Source organism: Cupressus sempervirens, chromosome 10 (assembly GCF_028749045.1).
Source record: "Cupressus sempervirens isolate cs-2001-9-10 chromosome 10, ASM2874904v1, whole genome shotgun sequence".
In the NCBI taxonomy this organism is placed as follows: Eukaryota; Viridiplantae; Streptophyta; class Pinopsida; order Cupressales; family Cupressaceae; genus Cupressus; species Cupressus sempervirens.
The window spans coordinates 801,691,257-801,712,329 of record NC_143127.1 but is presented as its reverse complement, the minus strand read 5'-3'; the positions used below and the strand labels follow the sequence as shown (position 1 = coordinate 801,712,329).

General features: G+C 36.2%; 1 protein-coding gene and 1 pseudogene across 3 annotated transcripts in view; one reads left to right on the top strand and one right to left on the bottom strand.

Moving 5' to 3' along the window:
* The window catches only part of LOC149536352 (hydroxyphenylpyruvate reductase pseudogene), a 75,154-nt pseudogene extending 60,763 nt beyond the window's left edge, over window positions 1-14,391 (top strand). Inside the window, exons 2-3 of the transcript XR_016356773.1 lie at window positions 12,794-13,419; window positions 13,870-14,391. The product of XR_016356773.1 is annotated as a hydroxyphenylpyruvate reductase pseudogene (transcript). The remainder of the gene's footprint in view (window positions 1-12,793; window positions 13,420-13,869) is intronic.
* The window catches only part of LOC149536351 (ABC transporter F family member 5-like), a 108,952-nt gene that overhangs the window by 62,494 nt on the left and 25,385 nt on the right, over window positions 1-21,073 (bottom strand). For both annotated transcript variants that reach the window (XM_089802980.1, XM_089802981.1), the window contains exons 3-5: window positions 11,995-12,135; window positions 11,703-11,882; window positions 8,683-8,838 (exon numbers count right to left, since the gene is read on the bottom strand). In XM_089802980.1, coding sequence (XP_089659106.1) covers window positions 8,683-8,838; window positions 11,703-11,882; window positions 11,995-12,135 — 477 coding nt within the window. The remainder of the gene's footprint in view (window positions 1-8,682; window positions 8,839-11,702; window positions 11,883-11,994; window positions 12,136-21,073) is intronic.

Below are 21,073 nucleotides of genomic sequence, written 5' to 3'. Positions count from 1 at the left end.
AAAAACATATTACTTATTGCATATTTTCAAAATATGTAATGCCTTTCCAAGAGTGTGTTTACAAAGGATTTGCCTTTACATGCAAGTTTTAAAATATGCAAAGGGCCTTGGAGAATGTGTTTTTGCCATAGTTACGGGACTTTGCGAGTCCAAGGAAGACTCAACCTTTCCAAGGCAAATGGCCTCTGGAATCGGACTCGGTAGAGTCCACATGGACTCGCCAAGTCCAGAGACTCACCAAGTCCCGAGCTCAGGACTCTCACCGAAAGGTGCAAAAAAAAAGAGCAAAAAACAATAAAAAATAAAAGAACAAGACCCCTGAAATCATCAGAAGGAGCTCTTTCAACATGCTTGGTTATGCTTGGAGATTAAATGAAATTGTGAAACTTTGGAGAATATGTCCCTTGGGCTTGGAGGACGCAAACCCTCTATGTTGTCGATCTTGATGCCATTGAAACACATGGTCTTGGATCTAGTTCATAGCTACAAGGTAAAATCTGTGTTTGTGTTGATTTAAGTTGCCCGGGGTTCAACTTTCAGAATATGAGGAATTGTGAGGCATCAGCAAATAGAAGTCTTGAGCTTTCTATTAGTCTTCACTGGAGCCGTATTTACAAGGATGTGGTGTTTTTATGCTGGCCAACTATTACTTGCTGACTGGCATTAAGAATGAGAGACAACTATGTTGGGACTTACGCAGTGTTGTCATATGAACTCACAATTTTCTAAAAAAACTCAAACATCTGCATCTCAGGGTACTTTATTTGTGGAAGAACGGCTAAGTGAATTTATATGGTAACCAAACAAGCATTGTGGTCATCTAGTGTTGGACGTGAATCTAGAAAGAAGCTACAAACAACAATAAACATCTAGGGATGCAAATCGAAATGTGGAAACAATGATATATTTTCTCTTAATTAGGACCCAGAGCTCAGGCCTGGAACTTTTGATACCATGGATTTCGTAATCCATGAATATTGTAGACATTTGACACTGCAGTGACACTACATTTATTACTTTATATTGTGTTATTCATTTTTTTTCCTTCAGAAATTTGCTTTTATACTTATGTGATCCATGCAAAATTGTGTGTATCAAGTAGCTTCTATTTATCTCAATTATTGTGTATTTGATGTTAATTGACTAAAAGATGCATGAAAAAATCTTAAAATCCTTTAAAAAATTTGAATTTCATGGGCTTTTCAATTTTCGGAGTCCTTATAGAGTCTGGTCACCAAGTCCAATCTTGACTTTTCAAGTCAAAGATGAGTCCAAGTCTCGTAATACTGGTTTTTGCACTACTTGCATCATTTTGACAAATTTAAAAACATGCAAAGCCACTCCAAGAATTTGTTTTGCATCTCCACTCCAAAAGCAAGATTTCAAAATATGCAATGAGGCTTGGAGAGTGCAAATTTTCACTACTTGCATCATTTTGACAAATTTAAAAATATGCAAAGGCACTCCAAGACTGCGCTTTGCATAAAAGACTAACTTACATGCATTTTAAAACATGTAAACTCTCCTAGAGAATGCGTTTGGACCCTCAATGCATGCATTTGCATCTTGAGACCATATTTATGCGTCCAAGAGCAAAAACGTTCATGCTTGTGCCCTTGAAGAATACATTTTTCCAAGAAATCTTCAGATTTGTTCATTTCATGGCATGAAATCCATGCAATAAGAGGCGCTTTTGCATTCTCATGTCCTAAACGTTAATCTCATGCAAACAAAATTGCATTTCATGATCTTTTGGAACCACGTTTCAGCAAAGAAGTCCAGATTTGGAGGTTTTAGACCACATTTTTGGTCAAGAAGGGATCATTTTGGGGTTTTAATCCATATCATTGCCATTGGAGATCATGTTTTTGCATTACCGTGCAAAAAATTATTCATGGTTTTTCATCTTGAGGCCACATTTTTGATAAAAACGGGTTCTACTTGGATGTTTTGGTAAAAACAGCTTGTGTTTAAGTGATCTTTGACCACGTTTTTGGTCATTCCTATGCCAAAACGTCCATTCAATGCTCATCAATATCCATCACTTGCAATATTGAAAGAGTCAAGTAAGTTGTTTGTGGATTCGAATTTGGAGGAGAATTTGTCTTCAAACCTATTAATCTTCCTATTTTGGCTCTTTGATCTCCAAGTAAGTAGACATTTTCAACTTTGCTCATTAATTCATGCTTATCTTACTATTTTGCTGCATATTATGGCTTCTTATTGCACATTTGTCCAAATGTATGCCATGTAAAGTGCAAATTCTCTTTAAATAAGATGAAAACATTCATTTTCAAGTGCTTGGAATTTCCCAAAATTCCAATTTCGAATTTGCATAGGAAAGTAGCTTGGTATTTGCCATGCTTGAGTCAAAAACCAAAGGTATGTTTTTGTTTAGTGCTTGGTTTTTGTTTGTTGCTTGTTGCTGTTTTGTTTTTCGAAAGGCTTAATGTTCTTTCCCAAGAATCCAAAATCATTCTTCACCATTCCACTTCCCAACTTTATGTGCAAGTGCATCACACCATTTCACCAACACATGCCAAAGCACATTGCATCCATTCCTTTCATATGCAATTCCATCTACATTTACATGTAATATTATTCTCCATTCGTATTTACATGTAATCTCACTCTCCATCCGCAATTACATGTAATTCCATCCATCATATGCATTTACATGTAATCTCATCCTTTGAACCTAATTGCATGATTACATCAAATCAGGTTTAGATGTAAATCACTTTACATGTAATTACATCTAGAGAACCCATTTTGGCAAGTCACTCTTTAAATACCAAAATCAACTTTTTCATTTGCATGCATTCCCATGTACTTAGCTTGCATTCCAAAGAGCATTTACATGAAAACACATAAATGTTTTTCAAATTCCTAAGTCCCATTTCAGCCCTCCGCACCTTCTTTTCATATCACATCAAACTCATTGCATTCACTCCATGAGTATCTAATCCATACTCCGAATTCATTTTTTCTCAAGATCCGTCTTTGTCGATATTCTCATGTAGTCAATATCCATATCTTTTGATGATGTATTCACACTTTGGAATTTTCATGTTACAACACAAAACATGCCCTCGTCTTCAAAGTCAAAAGGAAAGATGAAGTATCAATATGACAAGGAGTTGGCACATGCATCTGCATCTCAAGTTTCTTCTACCTTAAAAAATGTTTCTAATATACAGATCGGACATGTGTACATGGATGAATTCCTACAAAGGGTCGAAAATCCTTCAAGTAGATAGATGAGGTACATAAAAAAAAGTAACATCCACCTTGTATCTACTTTTCCTATGGTTGTCGTGGAACCTGAGTTCGTCTTAGGATGCACTCGCCATTTCAGTTTTAAATCCAAAACGACCAAAATGCAGATAAAAAAGTTATCGGTCTAGATCCAGAGTTGATTGAAAAGATTTTCAAGGCCCCTCAAAGTGCAGAATGCATAGACTTACCAAAGGATACAACTCTCTACTTGTGGAACCAAAAAAATCTAGAGTATCAAAAGCATATGAATGCATCTTACTTGACTATCAAGAGAAACAACTTTTCTAGATGGCCAAAGACTTTACACAAATCTGACTTTAAGCCAGAATGTAAAGACTTGATTACGCTTCTCAACAAGGTGTGCGGCCTTAAGGAATCTGACGAATTTGAACCATGTATACTCAAATTCATTTTCCAAATCTTTGATAATGAAGAACCTATCTTCTGGGGAGAGCTCATTGGTACAGTTTTGTGTGAATAGTTGCTTAACATGGAAACTTCAACACCATTCAGACCTTGTTTATATAGCTGCAGCTATGGGATCTTTTTCAAGCTTATCCACCAAGAGAGATCGCACCCTGGTTCCCATTTGGAATCACTATAAACAAATCACATTGACACAGAGTAAGGTATACTATAGGAGAGTCCAAGAAGCATTTTGGACATTTTAGATGTCAATTTGAAAGAGTTGTCGATCAAGAGGATATCAAATGAAGCTTGTAACAAGGTCAACCGCATCTTTCTACAATTTCCAATTTTCACTTATCTAAGGGTTGGCTGCTTCAAAGGAGAACCATATACACTACCAAGGTATCCTATTGACGGGACCATTCTAATGGAGTTAGCCAGGCAGCTTATGGAGGTACAATCAAATCAGAATACTCTACATAAGCCAAGTTTCAGTATCACTACCGCCAAAGCTTTGGTGATTGGGCGATATATGCTCAACTCAGTATACAAGGCAAAAGACATGGAGACAAAACTTCAGTTGACTACGATGAAGAAGTTCAAGGCTAGGTATGATTTTGATTACCGAGGTTTGAATTCAAAAATCAAGAGAGCATACACTCATGTTCATCGCATGGAGGATGTATGGATTGATATGTGCACAGAGCTGGATATTACAAAGATGGATTACTGTAGGCTCACCTTGCGGTAGATCATTGATCTCAACATGATTGAGATTCTACCCAATTTCTAGGCAAGAGACAACAACAGTATTCTAGATCCAAAATACCATCAGGCATGCTTTGAGAAGCGTTGTCGATTTCCCATCAATTGGCAACACAAGGAATGCATCTCTATCTTTGATAGATTCCAATCCATCTTGGCAAATACCAATACCAATAAATGGCTAAAGATCAACCGCCTCAGCAAGGTATATCCTAAGCTCGGGTTAGATTGCAACAATTCTAGACCAGTTGGAAGGACATCTAAAGTGGAGATTATAAGCCAAGATGGTGCATCTTCTTCAACACCTGAGAAATCTCTCAAGCACCAATTCAGGAAGAAGTTGACGAAGAAATTTCATTTGAAGAAGAATCTGATGAAGAGGAAGAAGGAGAAATCATGATAACTTCTCCTCCAAGGCCACCAAATGCTCAAAAACTGCCTACTCGAGGAGAACCCCTTTTGGATAATGTAGACAACAACGTAGATTCATTCTCCACTATCTTTACATCTACCTCAGAGGTGAACATGTCATCTTTCCCTACCTCTTCTGCAGCTCCTCCTGTTCTCACGGTAGAACAGCGTGAACACTTGGGAGATGTTTTTGAGGATTTTCCAACCCTCACAGAAGGACAAATTTCCCAACTTGACACTTCAGTTGCTAGTTTTGATATGTTCATGATGGAATCATCTCAACAAGCACCTATGGATTCAGTTGTACAAACTGAGGCATGCACAGCTACAACTAAATACAATCAAGATCAATGTCTACCATAGCCACTATTGTTGTTTTAGATGATGATGGTTTTAGTTTGTCTACATGGTTGGGAAAGATTACTATGAAGAGGAGGAAAGTAGTGTTGCCTCCAGACAATCTGCCTGTCAAGAAGACCAAATCCAATTCTTTGAGAGACAAGATTGTTTCAAGAATTGCGGTTGGGTCTAAGAAAACCAAATATGTTTAAGTTGCAAAGCCCTTAGTGGATAAACCAGCTAAGGAACTTAACTTTTTAAATTATAAGATCACCAAGATTTTTCTTGGTAAACAAACACGGCTGGGATGTTTGCAAGATGCTCAAGACACACTTGCTAATGTGCCTAGAAGCAATCATGATCTTTGGGAAAGGAAAAATCAGCTTAAGGAAGAAGTCATTCACCTAAATTAGGTTATTCAATAGTAGTCATCACAGCCTGCAGCCAATAGTTCTCATACAGCTAAGGAGAAAAAACTGACTGAAGTAACCAAAGCTTGGTTTGGCGAATTTGTCTAAGGAGTGCACGCCAACAAAGATATGGTCAGAGTTCTCGAACACATTAGAGAAATTGAAGAAACTATACACAACTTGATTATTTCTATGAATCAAGAAGCCAACACTCTAAAAGAACTTTTGGTAGATTGACAGGAGATGGCCAATACTGATTTGGATGGCATGGTGGCATGTGAAGTCATTCTATCTTTAAAGATGTTTTACAGATGCCAAGGTCTCATGGGACACAAGGAAGAGACACTAGGAAAACTATTGACCAAATTGGGGGCAGCCTTGGAAGACTGTCAGACATTTGAAACATATCTTATATGCAACTTGGAACAAATAGGATGCATTGTTCTCACTGAACATGATAATTTGGTTTCAGCTAAAGAAATCATTCCAGAATACACAAACGGAGTTAATGTTGAACTTGACTTTGAGGAATTTGTCTCACATACAATGAATAGATTTATAGCATATAAATCAAAGCCAAAGCATCTAGAAGATTTGATTGCAGCAGAATACAAGATTGTAAGATCGACATACACCAATACAGTCAAGATTGAGGCCATATCAAAATCAATGTAGATCTCAGATCGTCCTATAGTGCATGGCTGCATCACCAAATTCAAGGCACTTCTGAATAATCATTAGGATTATTCCTTCTACTTCTATCTGCTTCTTTCTTTATTTGCATGCATGTAGTTAGAAAGGATGTATTGCATGAAATTGTGTAATTAAATGTAACACGATTTGCATGTCCTTATGACATGTAATCCAATAATTTCTCTCCTTAGTTAGACCAGGCCAAAGTTGGTTGAGTTGCTCCCACTTTTTCCTCATTTTTCTCAACTCTTTTGCCTATCTAAAGGAGTACCCCCTCATTGTAAAAATCATCTTTTATTATATGCAAGAGAGCTTTGGAGAAATTGTGCAAGTATAACTTTGATTGTGTAGTATTATTATGAAAGAAAAGTGAATACAAATAAACAATTGGAGCTGAACTTTGATTGTGTGAAATTGTGACTAGTGCAAATTGGAAGCTTTGACTGTGATTTGCATTTGTTATCTTTGATTCATGTGTTTTTGCATTCTTGATAATTGAGTATAAAGAGTTAGGAAGCAATTGGAGTCGAAGCTTTGATTGGGAGCGGTTGTGGTAATACATAGACTAGGAGCTTTTATTATAGCTTGTATCTCCTTAATTCAAAAAAATAGTTAGAATTCTTTACTTCTAGAAGTCTTTGTGCCCCAATAGTAAAGGTCATTCTTATAGCATAGATTAAGAAAGGACTTAAAGCCAAACTGGTACGCTTTCAGCTAGCCTTTGAGTTAGTGTTGGTTTATCCGTATCACCATTTTCAACTTTAGATAGAAGTGTACTTCGAGCTTTCATCTTGCCCATCTACGAGTAAGTGGATTCTTTTCTGAAAGTTAAGAGGAAAGAATATTGGTAATACCCTTTCAAATCTCTCAACTTCTTGCTTACCTTGAGTTGATCCAAGGAGCAGTGAGAAGGGGGAGCCTTCCCTACAAGGTAGGAAAGACTCTCTCACACATTGTGACTGGTCTACCTATTTTGTGACTGAATTTTACCCAAACTGTTGGTTGCAAAATATCCACCCAACAGTATCAAGAGTCTAAAATCCTGTCATTTCTGTTGCAATACATTTTCAGCTTGAAACATGGTTTAGAAAACCCTAACTAGGGCAAAACTACTCATACTTTGCTGATGTTTAAAGTTTGCTGCTTATATTTATCAATACAAACCACTTTTTTCCCCATATCTTCGTTTTTTTTCTTTGGCAAAAGATGTATGTTTACAAACAGCAAAATAATTGGTGCTTTCTTTGTTCATTGTAAACCACATTTTCGTTCCCTAGATGTCATTTTTTATCATCATTTCAAGTTGGCTTGCAACGGAAATCTCAAAACCTGTTTATGATGATTGAAAACTCAAAAATATTGAAAGTCTGTTATTCTTGAAAGATTAAAAAAGGTCGAGATTGGCCTAGCTAGGTAATGGGACTCACCCAAACTCGTCAATTGATTGCTTGTCCCATACTTGGTCGAGACCAAGCTCGAGCCCCTGGGACTCGTATCAGGCTTGACTTGACTCACAACTCGCCAAGTCTGGGTGATTACAGATCTTGTTTCTCTAACCTTTTGACATCTTATTCTTGATGGTTGATATCATGGAGCAATTCATAACAGAGATCTCAAAACATTTATAAACATTCAAAAGTAATTCAAGCAATGTCATAGATTGTGGAAATATTGTATCTATGAAGAACAATAGGCCAACACATAACAATTGAACAGAAATAGCCAAAGCATAGAAAACCCCTAAAATACCAATAATGGGACCCACATATCTAAAACAATATTTTCCAGGGTTGAGGGATAAGCTAACAATAAGCATAATTAAAAATAATAGGGTGGGACTGATGAGGATAACGAGAATGGAGTCTTGATGAACAATTTAATTCCTGTAAAGCTCAAGCCTTAATGTATAAATTATGTAAAATAGAAGAGAAATTCAAAGGTTCTATTTCAGAGTTCAACAAAAGACAATACTGCGTCAAATGTAAATTGAAGTGCAAGCCCCTCATACACCAGAAAATAAGCTTCATGCATGTACACTGCATCATGCAGTCTCTCTGCATACATCATACAGTTCAAATAGGCTGCTTTCTAATTGCCACAGGGTTAGATATAATTCAAGTGCTTCAATTTAGTCCAACTAAGATGAGCTATAGAAAATATATACTTCCTACAGATAATGCACACGATTTCTTCAGTTGTGAAGGCCAAGTATTGTCTAATCAAATACAAAGATAGGTAATTTGAAAGTAAATTTATGGATTCAACTAAAGAAAACATATCATATTAAAAATTTGGAAAATGTCCACAGAATGCTACTTTATTCAAAGAAACTAATGCTTTTGGACATTATAAGAATTGCAAGTCCACATTTCTGTACCTTTTCACCACCACTCAGAAAAGAAACCTTTCTATTTAGCATGTCTGCTTTGAAGTTGCAGCGACCCAATAAGCCTTTTATATCATTAATTTTCCAATCTTCTGCAGCCATTTCAACTGTCTCCAGAACAGTCTTTTCTAAATCTAAAGCTTCTGCCTGCAACAATTCTAAAGACAATCAATTGCAGATGCGATTGTTCGTACAACACAACGAAGAGAAGTCTGTATAAAAATGCACATAGAAACAAACTAACGTACATTCTTATCAGAATTCACACTTGAATTTGAGTAATTCTTTTACCAAGCATTGGAAACTTCAATAAAAAATTACACAATATGCATAATAAGCAAGCACTAGCTAATAGCTTCCAGGAATAGGAGCAGAAGAAATTGAACTGGGCCTATGTTATGCAACCTTTTCATTATGCCTCAATAAGTAAACATGCCTATAAACAAAAAAAGCAAATCACCATCATTGTGTCGCTACTCTCTAACATCATTAAAAATGTCAGTGCATAAGTTTTTCATATTGTGAAAAAGATTCAAGCCATTAAGGAATGACTTAAATGAAGTTATTAAGGTTATTAAATTGACTGAAAGCAAATATTATTGATGTGTTGTTAGAGCCTTTAAATACCATGAATCTCACCAGTCTAGCTAGTTGCTAATAAAAAGGAGAGAGAATCATGCCACTTACACTCCAGAAAAAGAAAACCATAACACATGCAGCTTAGAGAAGAGACGCGGGAACTCTTTTGCATTTACATTGAACAACTGTGTCTTTTTTTGGTCATTTTCCTATATATTTTACATAATCTATCAAGGATCCAAAAGCTCTTTCCAGTAAGTACTCAAGTGTAAATGTCATGTCTGCAACACCTGATATAAGCAATCATCTCACTTACAGGGCCATTGTAGCTAGCAGAAAAAATAGGATAGTCTTTGCAAAATAAATGTGATTAAAGAGGTTTAGAATTTCAGACTAAATTCAGATGCCACTAGGGAAACCAATTGTTAGAAAATGAATAACATCCCAACTTCACAAGCAGGCTTCATTAAACAATGAAAATCAAATTTGGCATTGATCCAAAGCTGGGTTGATGGAACTTGGCACATATGCTTTTACATGCTTGCGGGTAGGATTGGCATTACCTTTTACATCGATTATTGTTGGACCACTCCTTGCACATGTTACATTTTGTCATTGGCATTGCAAAGGTCCTTGTCATACTTAAGTTCAAAAATGCAGAAAATGAATCTTATAGCTGACTTCAAATCAAGTTAAACACCTAACACAAATAAATCAACTCCACAACATCGTGTTCAAAGGGTGCAGCTTGCAGCAGTCTTAAGGTACAAAACAGAAGCAGAAAAATGGACCCAGAGAACCATGCCTTATTATGAAAAACTAGGCAAGAGACCTAGCTGACAAGAGTGCAACAGACTAATCAGCCAACTGCCATCCCCAATCCGTCTACATTGACTGCCTTGACTAAGCCAATAATGACTGAGATAGTTTGCCACTAAATTGAGTCAACCTGCACCCGTAAAACATCATTCTGTGAAAGAAATCCATCACTTGTCAAACATTTCTTCAGTACGTTGAAATCTTATAAGCCATTTTTCCTGTCATTGCCTTTTTCTATAGGCCTGTGATAGATTATAATTTATTTTATATCTGATACTATTCATATGATAAATGCAACAAAGTGTAGGGGGTACTATTTTCCAATCATGTTTACAAATATTTTATGTTTGCATCATTTCCCGTCCTGATGAGTCTTTTCAAAGCTCGTGGTTGCTCATGCACATCCCACTTTAGTAAAAAGCATGAATATTCTGGAAAGCATGATATAAAGCAAGTGAGAAATGTTATTTCAAATAAATTTGAAAACAGAATAACTGTTAGTTCTCACATAATTTCTTGTCCCCAGTATCCTATTCTCATGGAAGAGGAACTCTGTTTGAGAATTGGTACAGAATCTTGTTTAGCTCTAAATAAAACCATGGAAGGCAACCTTAGGAGAGCTAGACACAGACTTCCTTGGCATGACAGGAGTGGCACATGGCTCAGGAAGCATTTTGATAGCACTTTCACATTTGGATCAATTGGTGTCTGTTTATATGGTTCACTACAATTTTGTAACCTCAAGAAATTCATTCATGAATTTATAATCCCAGTCTGTACATTCCTTGTTTGAATGCAACCAGTAAGGGGCATTCAAAAGAACTAAGATGATAGCAAGAAGAGTTGCCCTGCCACATGTGCAATGTATTCATTTAAAAATTAAAAGCAGCAAGAATTAACTCCATGATCCATGACATTCAATGGGAAAATATCCAGATCCTAATTTAATGCTTTTTAATTTGTATATCGATTACAGATATCTTGCTCATTTGAGCATCAACATGAGACCAATAAAAGCTCCTTACAAGCATCACCTATGGAAGATGAAGAGTCACTAATAAAAAATTTATTTTTATTTAGCAAACACCTCCGTATTAGAAGCCAACTATGGAAGACCAAGAGTCCCAATTTAGAATTCCAATTTAGATGTCACTATGCAGAACCGAACTTGGTTCTCCACAATGAAAACCCAACATTTCAGCCAACTGAACTCAACCCCTTGGACCCTAACATAGCTTTGAAGCCAACGTTATTACATTTATAAATCTATATTCATTTTACTTGACCAAAAATAGGTCAATATACTCAGATATGATCATGCCAGCCAATAATATTTTTCAATAAATTATTAAATAATAATATAATGAACATTTTGATTCTAATGCGCTCTAATGAGTTAACAGTTGCAAGTAATTAATTGGTCTTTAATCAAAGAACAGCTGCAGATATAAAGGATGGAGAAAGGATTAGGGAGTCAACAACAAAATAAGTCCCATTATATGAAAAAAGAGCATTAGACACTACCATTCATTTCTTTTAAAGGAACAATAAAAATGAAATAAATGGATATCCTAAACGAATTTGAATGGCAAAGGACAAAGCAGCAATATTACCTGATTTTGCTCAAAATAATTTGGGAAAACATTATGCTCCCCAAGACCAACTTGCCCACGAGTAGGCTTTTCGTAACCCATGATGATCCTCAATAATGTACTCTTCCCACATCCATTTGGGCCAATGATAGCCATTTTTTCACCTCTTTCAACTAAAAGGTTCGCTTTCTTAAATAGGACCTAAGTGCATATGTTCAATTACATGGATGAGAAAGAATACAAAAGCAAAAGAACTTCAAAAAGCTGTGTTTTAAAAAAACAAATACATTTACCGAGAAGAATAAACACTCACTTTACCATCATACTCAAATCCCAAATTTTTTATCATGACTACAGTTTTCCCACTCCGTTCTCGTTCTGGGAACCTGAACTTCATTGCCTTGCGCTCAAAAGGTTTCTCAATTTGCTGTCCATCCTGAAGCTTTTCCAATTTCTAAGATAAAACAATAAATGTCAAATTAGTAGCAATCTCACAATAAAGTCCAAATGACAACAATGCAACCCTCAGGCTGAATAAAAATAGTTGAAGTATGCACTCTGATATACAGCCAACTTATATTTTAATCAAGCTGTTGAAGTTTTGTGAAAAAACTACTAAAACTATAAATGAAATGCACATATTGAATGTTGATTGACAGAGAACCTTAATGTGATGGATTTTAACATGTTTACAGCTGCTGCTCTAACAATTATTCGTCTTCCGGAAGTATCTTAAGATTTAAAACAAAATTCTAAAGAAAAAAAGTGTGTGGAAAAGTATCTAAGTAGTTTTTCAATAGTAATCATAATATCATATAGTAATTATTTTCATACCCAAAATTAAATGTCAATGTCACACAAATTTATCGTAGGATGTTGATGCATGTTACATCCCTATTTTTTTTGCTTAAAAATAAAATGCTCTTTATAGCCATTGTGAACTTCATGTGTAGTAACTTGATTTGGTTAAGTTAGTTAATCGCTATGGTTCGTGTGAAATGGAGGTGTTGGTTATTCATTATAAATTCATGGGATTTGGAATATTAGTTAATCGTTATGATGTCATATAAATTGGAAAGGGATAGCTAATATGACCACTTGTTACGCCGTAGGCGTTTCCTCTATGAAGTTGAGAGGCTCAGTTTGACATCCAACGGTTGACAGCGATGGAGAGCAAATGACTGCCATTGAGATGCTTTGAACCGTAGATCTTTTTGGTTTTTCACTGTTCACCGAAGAGGAAAGTCCACTATTGTTGTACCAAAAAAGAAGCTCGAGCAAACCCAGCAAAAAAGAAATGGGGGAAGGAGGACTGAAGCAGGTGGGAATTCTACTCACATACCCTTTCGTTCCATACATAATCGAATCTCTGGACCGCAAATTTACAACATTCAAGCTCTGGGAAGTTCAAAATCTCGAGTCTTTTCTCGCAGAACATTCACGTTCGATCCGAGGTGCGGTGTGCAATACAAAGGCCGGCATGAATGGAGAGCTCATCGATTCGCTTCCCCGGTTGGAGATTGTGGTCACCAACAGCGTTGGATTCAACAATGTCGATTTAGAAAAGTGCAGGGACCAAAATATTGCGGTGGCCAACACTCCCAATGTCTTGACTGATGATGTCGCAGATCTAGCCATGGCTCTCATGATCGACTCTCTCCGCCACATCTCGGCTGCTGATCGGTTTGTTCGCCGTCAATTTTGGCCTGAAAAGGGAGATTACAAGTTAATGACCAAGGTAAGGGTTTCACTGCATTACAATTTGTTGTTTGCCCTTTTTCTCCCCTTTTCAGTAGGGTTCAGTAAAATGCAGAAAGGGGTTGTTGAAATTATATGAATCAACTGTTAAATCACAATGTTCGACATATATATAGTCTTTCAAAAATTGTAGATTCTGAATCATCATAAATATAAAATAAGTTCTTTGTGTGTAAAGGGCTAGGAATTCGGCATAAATATACAATCTTTCAAATACTGTAGACTGTAATTCTGTAGGAGGAGGGAGAGAAATTACTTTATTGAAAGAGATTACAAAATGAAGATGAACTGTTCTATCGATGTCACAGATTACAAAAGTTCTCAGAAAAATCTGATATCATTTTACTTTCTAATGTTCTCATTTGGAACATAAACCACCTTCAAAATTCTAGATTATTGTTATACTTATTTCCTAATACTGTTTATGCAGCTAAGTGGAAAACGTGTTGGAATAGTTGGGCTTGGACATATTGGTTTAGCCATAGCTGAGAGGGCAGAAGCTTTTGGCTGCAATATTGCCTACTACTCAAGGTCTAAAAGGCCTGATGTATCTTTCATATACCATTCGAATGTTTTAGACCTTGCAGCTAGCAATGATGTTCTTGTTTTGGCATGCTCCTTAACAAAAGATACTCAACACATCATCAACAAGTCTGTTCTTGATGCATTGGGAACGAAAGGCACACTTGTGAATATAGGTCGGGGTGTCCTTGTAGATGAGAAGGAATTGGTGAAGGCTCTAATGGAAGGTCGGATTCATGGTGCTGATCTAGATGTTTTTGAGAATGAACCTCATGTACCAGAAGAACTGTATAGCTTAGAAAATGTGGTTTTGGTGCCACATATAGGAAATGCAACATGGGAAACGAGGAAGGCAATGGCAGATCTTGTTGTTGCGAATCTTGTGTCACACTTCTTGGAACAACCTTTGCTGACCCCTGTACCTTCATGAAAAACAAAATTTGGCTAAAACTTAATGTGGGACTATTATGTATTATTTGTGGGACCTATTTAATTGTTCTGAATGAAGTGTACATATCTTAGCTTTTTAGAATTTAAGCTTGTGATTTCAAATAAAATGTCTCGTTTGTGTTAGTTACGCAAAAAATATTACAGCAAAATACGGCATACCTATTGCACACTAAGGTGCGATTGCTAGTTATACTAAATTTGATTTGATTAAATGATGAGAAATATGTTATTACCATGGTAAAATTTCTTCTTGCAGGAGTGCGATGAATTGGGGGGGAGCATTGCCAGAAAAGGAAAGGACATGAAGCATCACCTATGATTGAGCTAACAAGAATGGGTCCTAAACCACCTTGGTCAAGGGGCAAACCGGACTAGGCGGCAAGGGGATACCAAGTGATTACCATGAGCTAAGTTGGTCTATATATTTAATAAGATGATAAAATAATTAAATGAAAAAAGATTGTTACCTTTATATATATATATGAACTTATGAGCTTCCTATGATAATTGACATGTCTGAACATAACGATACCATTGTACCTATATATACTTGCACATATACTTGCACATGTATTTATCTACATATATGTATATATCGTAATTCAAATGAGACATACATGAGTGTATTTGCCCAGTTAAAATAAGACGTATACTCAAGATACATATGCTTAGAATTATACATATACCTCGGCACATGCATATACAAGTATAGATAGATATAGGGTGGTATCCTTATATTTACACCTTGTAAGTGGAATTATTATTTTCCAACCTTTGGCTATGTTTAATTATATTTCATGTCATCAACCCTCTTTGTTTTTCGAATGGCCTAAGTAATATTTCTTTTCTTCATTGGAAATAGCCACGTGTGCTATTGGCCTATTTAGAGGCTCTTGAATGTAACTCTTAACGTTGCCACCTTCCTCATCTTGCTTGTAATCGAACATGCTTGTGAGAGCAAGCAAAAATGATTTTTCTCTTATGTGATTCATGTTAATCAGCAGAAGTGTCTGCATATGCTAGCTTTTGTGAATTCCATATATGTGATAACAATCATACTACTCTGTTGTGAATCTGTGCATTCAATGTCGTGCATATATTTGCTATAGCATTTCATACTTTGCTACAACTAACACATCATGTGTCATGCTCATATTGTTCTTAATATTTGCACCTCATCAGCTCTTCTAGGATTGCACCTATGGTGCCATGGGATTGCACTTTTGATTCATAAATATTTAGCATAGTCCTCAACAGCAAATCATTGTATCCATGTTGCTAGAAGCTACAGGCAAGGAGTCACATCAAGCAATCCAGTTTTCATTACACTTGAGGGCGATAATGCCTCTGTCAAGTCATGCATTTCTTTCTAGGTTGTAATAACCCCAATAGGTTATAACTTCTTCAAACACCAAAATCTTTTATACTTCAGTTGTTTGACATTTCATCAAACACTTTGCAAGCAAGCTCTGATACCACTGTAATGGGCACCCTAGAAATGCCCAAGAACTGAACCAACTGCTGATAAAGATTCTAATGTTTTTGCATAGATTTTGAAACTATATAACATGAACAAGAAGGAATTTATGCAAACTAAAGATTGAACTACTGCTGAAATAATATTAGTTCTCAAACTAATAAAATTAAATGCATAGAAAACTCACTAATTACTCCAACATCATAAAATCAAATACATAACAAACTCTTCAACTCACTAATTACACCCAATCTGCCTGTAGCTGGAAATGCGTCCGAGCTGCCTGTTAATGAGTTGATAGCAATGAATTCCAAAGGCCAAATCCCAAGGGAATGACGTCTAGAATGTCACAACAGAGGATAGATGCCCTCTAATGCCAAGAATAGATCTATAACTCACACATCCAAGTTCTTATCAAATGTCATTCACAATAATCGGATGCTAAACAATGAAGCTCTCACCTCTATTTATACTTTTCCTTCACCCTTCTAGAAGGAAATAAAATATTAATTAATTTCATTTACTAGAAGCTTCCCCCTTCCAATAATTAATGCACTCTCTAAAAACTCCTCCCTTGCAATACAATAATTAATTGTGCTTCTAGAAAATTAAATTACTATAGGTATCCCCCTTTCCAAAATTAATGCACTGTCTAGAAGCTTCTCCTTGCAACACAATAATTAATTGTGCTTCTAGAAAAATAAATTAATTAAATCTAAAGTCACCTTTTAATTTTAATTTATTTAATGACTTTATAAGAAATTAATTTAATCAATTTCTTATTTCTCCAGTTAGCCTTTGGAGGACGTAAAGGCTAAGAACTCCACTGGGTTGCTAAAAAGATGGGGACATTACATAGGTTTTCTTATCATTTTATTATATTTAAAGGGCTCTAAAAGTTCTAGTTTGAAATTGAAAAAGAAATAATGTTACGTATTATATAGAGCCAAATGGTCAGCTCTAAAATGAATGCCTTGTTTGCATAAGATTGTGGCATAAAGCCTGCTTAAGGATCATATTTAATTATTATATACTGTTTTGATTGCTCTTTAAAAAAAAAAATCACAATTGGAAGGATATCTATCTCCGTGCAATACTTATACAAGGGCATCCTCAATATGCCTATGAGATAAGAGGAAGCACTCTCAATGTGTTAGGGGAACTATTAATAATTAACATACACTCATTATGTAAATATATGTCATAAGCCCAGGATGGGCAGCAAGTGATTGACTAAGATGAACCATGATTGTTCAAAGATATAGACAGCCATACTAACATTCGTCAGCATGACCATCAAGGTCGAGATGAAGACTATGGGCTGATAGTAAATGAACAATGAGTTCTACGTGCAAGAGAAAAGGAAGAAATCAGAATTCATGATAAACAATTAATAAGCTTAACAAGTATTGTAAACTGAGTCAGCTCATGATAATCAAGAGGTACTAATCTTGTTGTCAAGTCAAGCAGTGGGTGCTCGGGCACTTAGTGTCCATTTAAATCCCTAGCCAAGGTAGGTTTAGTGGCATGCTTTTTTCTGTGACCACTAGAGGTCAGGGTTGCTAGCAATTGGATAGATGGGTTGATGGGAAGGACTCCATAGCCTAGTTGGCTGCCTAATCGACACTCTAACATCAGGATTCTCAGTGGTAGGATAGGGGTGTCCCATGCCTAATCCCGAGTAGGGAGGGCCTCTCAGTTGAGATTGTGTGGGGATACTTAAGAGTCCACAGTTGGTAGGTTAGGCCCTAGAGTGGGTTTGCTCCATAGTTAAGCACGCTCGCGCTAGAGTAGTACTAGGATGGGTGACCTCCCAGGAAGTCCCGATGCTTCACTCTGTGAGCATCACCTAGATCCAATGAGTGCTAAGTGTTCCATTTATTCTCATGAGAGATGGATTCATGTGTGAATCGCTACTCATGACATACGGATCAATGAGTTTGACTCAAAAACTACACAGTTAAATCTTCATAGTAATATCACAATTTGACTTGTGGAAAATATCTCCTACTTATCAATGCTTCTCCTCTCTACTAGATGCCAAGACTTACACAAGACAAGGATATGTTCCACATTCAAGTTATCATCTTTAAACGGGTACTTTACTTTATGTGTTTCATTTTCAGTTGAAGATATGTTAGTAGGTTAATATTGTTAAATCAGTTACTCTCTTTCATTGTACTAGGATTTAATTATTCTTTTATATCCGTTGATCCCTTTTATTTGAATGCGTAGAGAGTTATTAAACTATTATATGTGAATATGAAAGATCTTGTTTATTTCATTTATAATTAATTGATTATCTAGGAGTGGGAAATTTTAGCATGTTACATTGTATAACATCCCTATCATAGATATAGTTCAAGTAAACCTTTTGGTAATTGTTAGATACAAATAGCATAAAATTGAACAATAAGCTTGTTAATTCATCTATAAGGTATTCTCTACCTAGTTCAAAATAGTATCACAACCATAAAATAGAGATCTGTAAAGGCACAATGTAATGTCCCCACTTTAGCAGTTAAATTAATTTCTTATAAAGTCAATAAATAAATTAAAAATTAAAAGGTTACTTTATATTTAATTAATTTAATTAATTATTGTATTACAAGGGAGAAGCTTCTAGAGTGTGTATTAATTATTGGAAAGGGGGAAGCCTCTAGTAATTTAATTTTCTAGAAGCACAATTAATTATTGTATTGCAAGGGAGGAGTTTTTACAGAGTGCATTAATTATTGGAAGGGGGAAGCTTCTAGTACTTGCAATTAATTAATATTTGGTTTCCTTCTAAAAGGGTGTAGGAAAGGTATAAATAGAGGTGGGAGAGTCATTGTTGAGTATGGGATTTTTGTGAATGACATTTCATAAGAGCTTGGATGTGTGAATCACATATCTTTCTTGGCAATAGAGGACGTTCATCCTCTCTCGTAACATTCTAGACGTCATTCCCTTGGGGTTTGGCCTTTGGAATACATTGCTTTGTACTTGATGTTATCATTTTGAGAACTAGTATTATTTCAGTAGTGGTTTAGTCTTCAATTTGCATAAATTCTTTCTTGCTCATGTTGTGTGGATTGAAACCTATGCAAAGACATTTAAATCGCTCTCAACAATTGGTTAGTTCTTGGGCATTTCTAGGGTATCAGAGCCCATTATAGTGGTATCAGAGCCCGTTACAGTGGTATCAAAGTTGTTTCTAGGGTTATTATTATTTGAGCAATTGGTTTAATTCTTGGGCATTTCGAGGGTGCCCATTACAGTGGTATCAGAGCTAATTACATTACAGTGGTATCAGAGCCGTTTCTAGGGTACCCATTACAGTGGTATCAGAGCAGCCCATTACAATGGTATCAGAGCCCATTACAGTGGTATTAGAGCCCATTACATTACAATGCTATCAAAGCTTTCTTGCAAAGTCTTCCACGAAGTTATAACCGGTAGGTGCCCATTACAGTGGTATCAGGGCCCATTACAGTGGTACCAAAGCCCATTACATTACAGTGGTATCAGAGCCCATTCCACTACAGTGGTATCAGAGCTATAAGTCCTGCCATCCTGTGGAGGTCTTATAGGGAATTTGGAACAACCGGATAGAGGGGAAAATGTTTGACAAAACGCTCAGACGATTACTAGGTACATTACAGGAGGGGCAGCGTATGCAACAAGAGTAGAATAGGCAAATGGATATGATGTTGCAGCTTATGGCTAGACAAATGGGCATCAATATTGAAGATTTGTATGTTGCTCCAGTACAGGAGATAGTTGAATCCTCAGGTGGGATAGAGACACGTATAGAGCCATCCGGCTATGATGTTGATGATGTGGGTGTTTCAACAAAGTCAATAGATGTGGGTTTATGCTCTAGTATTATTGATTCACAATTTGGTGTTGAGTCATGTGTGCAAAGTCAGGAGTCCACATATGAAGCTTTGTCAGGGGATGGCGATGCAACAATAGTGGGATTAAGAAAATGCGACGATACTGTCATATCAGCAACCACTTCTGTGTCAGTTGAACCATCCAATGAGGAGTTTAGCGATATGCATGCAGTGGTTGATGTGTGTTCTAACAATGGCGCACATGTTGATTATGAGTTTTCATCAACTAAAGATTTGGTTCAGTTTTCTGTTGCACCAGTTAGTGTTGTTCCTATGTTCATATATTTCAATGCGGATACACCTATTGTTGATATAATTAGCATGAGTGCATATGGTTCGCCTATAGCTACATCTTTTTCAATGCATGTTGGTGATGATCAGGATTCTAGTCCAATATATATTATGTGGGTGGGTACAGGGAAGAAGAGATTTCAAAGATCTTCTACGGAGTTGCCTTCTGGTGACATTCTAACTTCTACATCATCAGCACAAGTTTTGGGTGCTAGGCTGCAGGACATGTGGTTGGTCCTAATGATGCTGGTTTGCAGTTGGTTTAAGGTCCACAGGGATGTCACCTACTACTTCAATTGGAATCCAGGTGGAGATTGGAGTTCATTATGTTGCTGGATTGCTTGAGGACAAGCAATTTCAAGGAGGGTGGATTGTAATGTCCTCACTTTAGCAGTTAAATTAATTTATTATAAAGTCATTAAATAAATTAAAAATTAAAAGGTGACTTTATATTTAATTAATTTAATTAATTATTATATTACAAGGGAGAAGCTTCTAAAGTGTATTAATTATTGGAAAGGGGGAAACCTCTAGTAATTTAATTTTCTAGAAGCACAATTAATTATTGTATTGCAAGGGAGGAGTTTCTAGAGAGTGCATTAATTATTGGAAGGGGGAAGCTTCTAGTACTTGCAATTAATTAATATTTGATTTCCTTCTAGAAGGGTGTAGGAAAAGTATAAATAAAGGTGGGAGAGTCATTGTTGAGCATCGGATGATTGTGAATGACATTTGATAATAGCTTGGATGTGTGAGTCACATATCTTTCTTGGCAATAGAGGACATTCATCCTCTCTTGTAACATTCTAGACGTCATTCCCTTGGGGTTTGGCCTTTGGAATACATTGCTTTGTACTTGATTTTACCATTTTGAGAGCTAATATAATTTCAGCATTGGTTCAATCTTCAGTTTGCATAAAAAATCTATTTCAGCAGTTGGTTCAATTTTTTGGGCATTTCTAGGGTGCCCATTACAGTGGTATCAGAGCTATAAGTCCTGCCATCCTGTGGAGGTC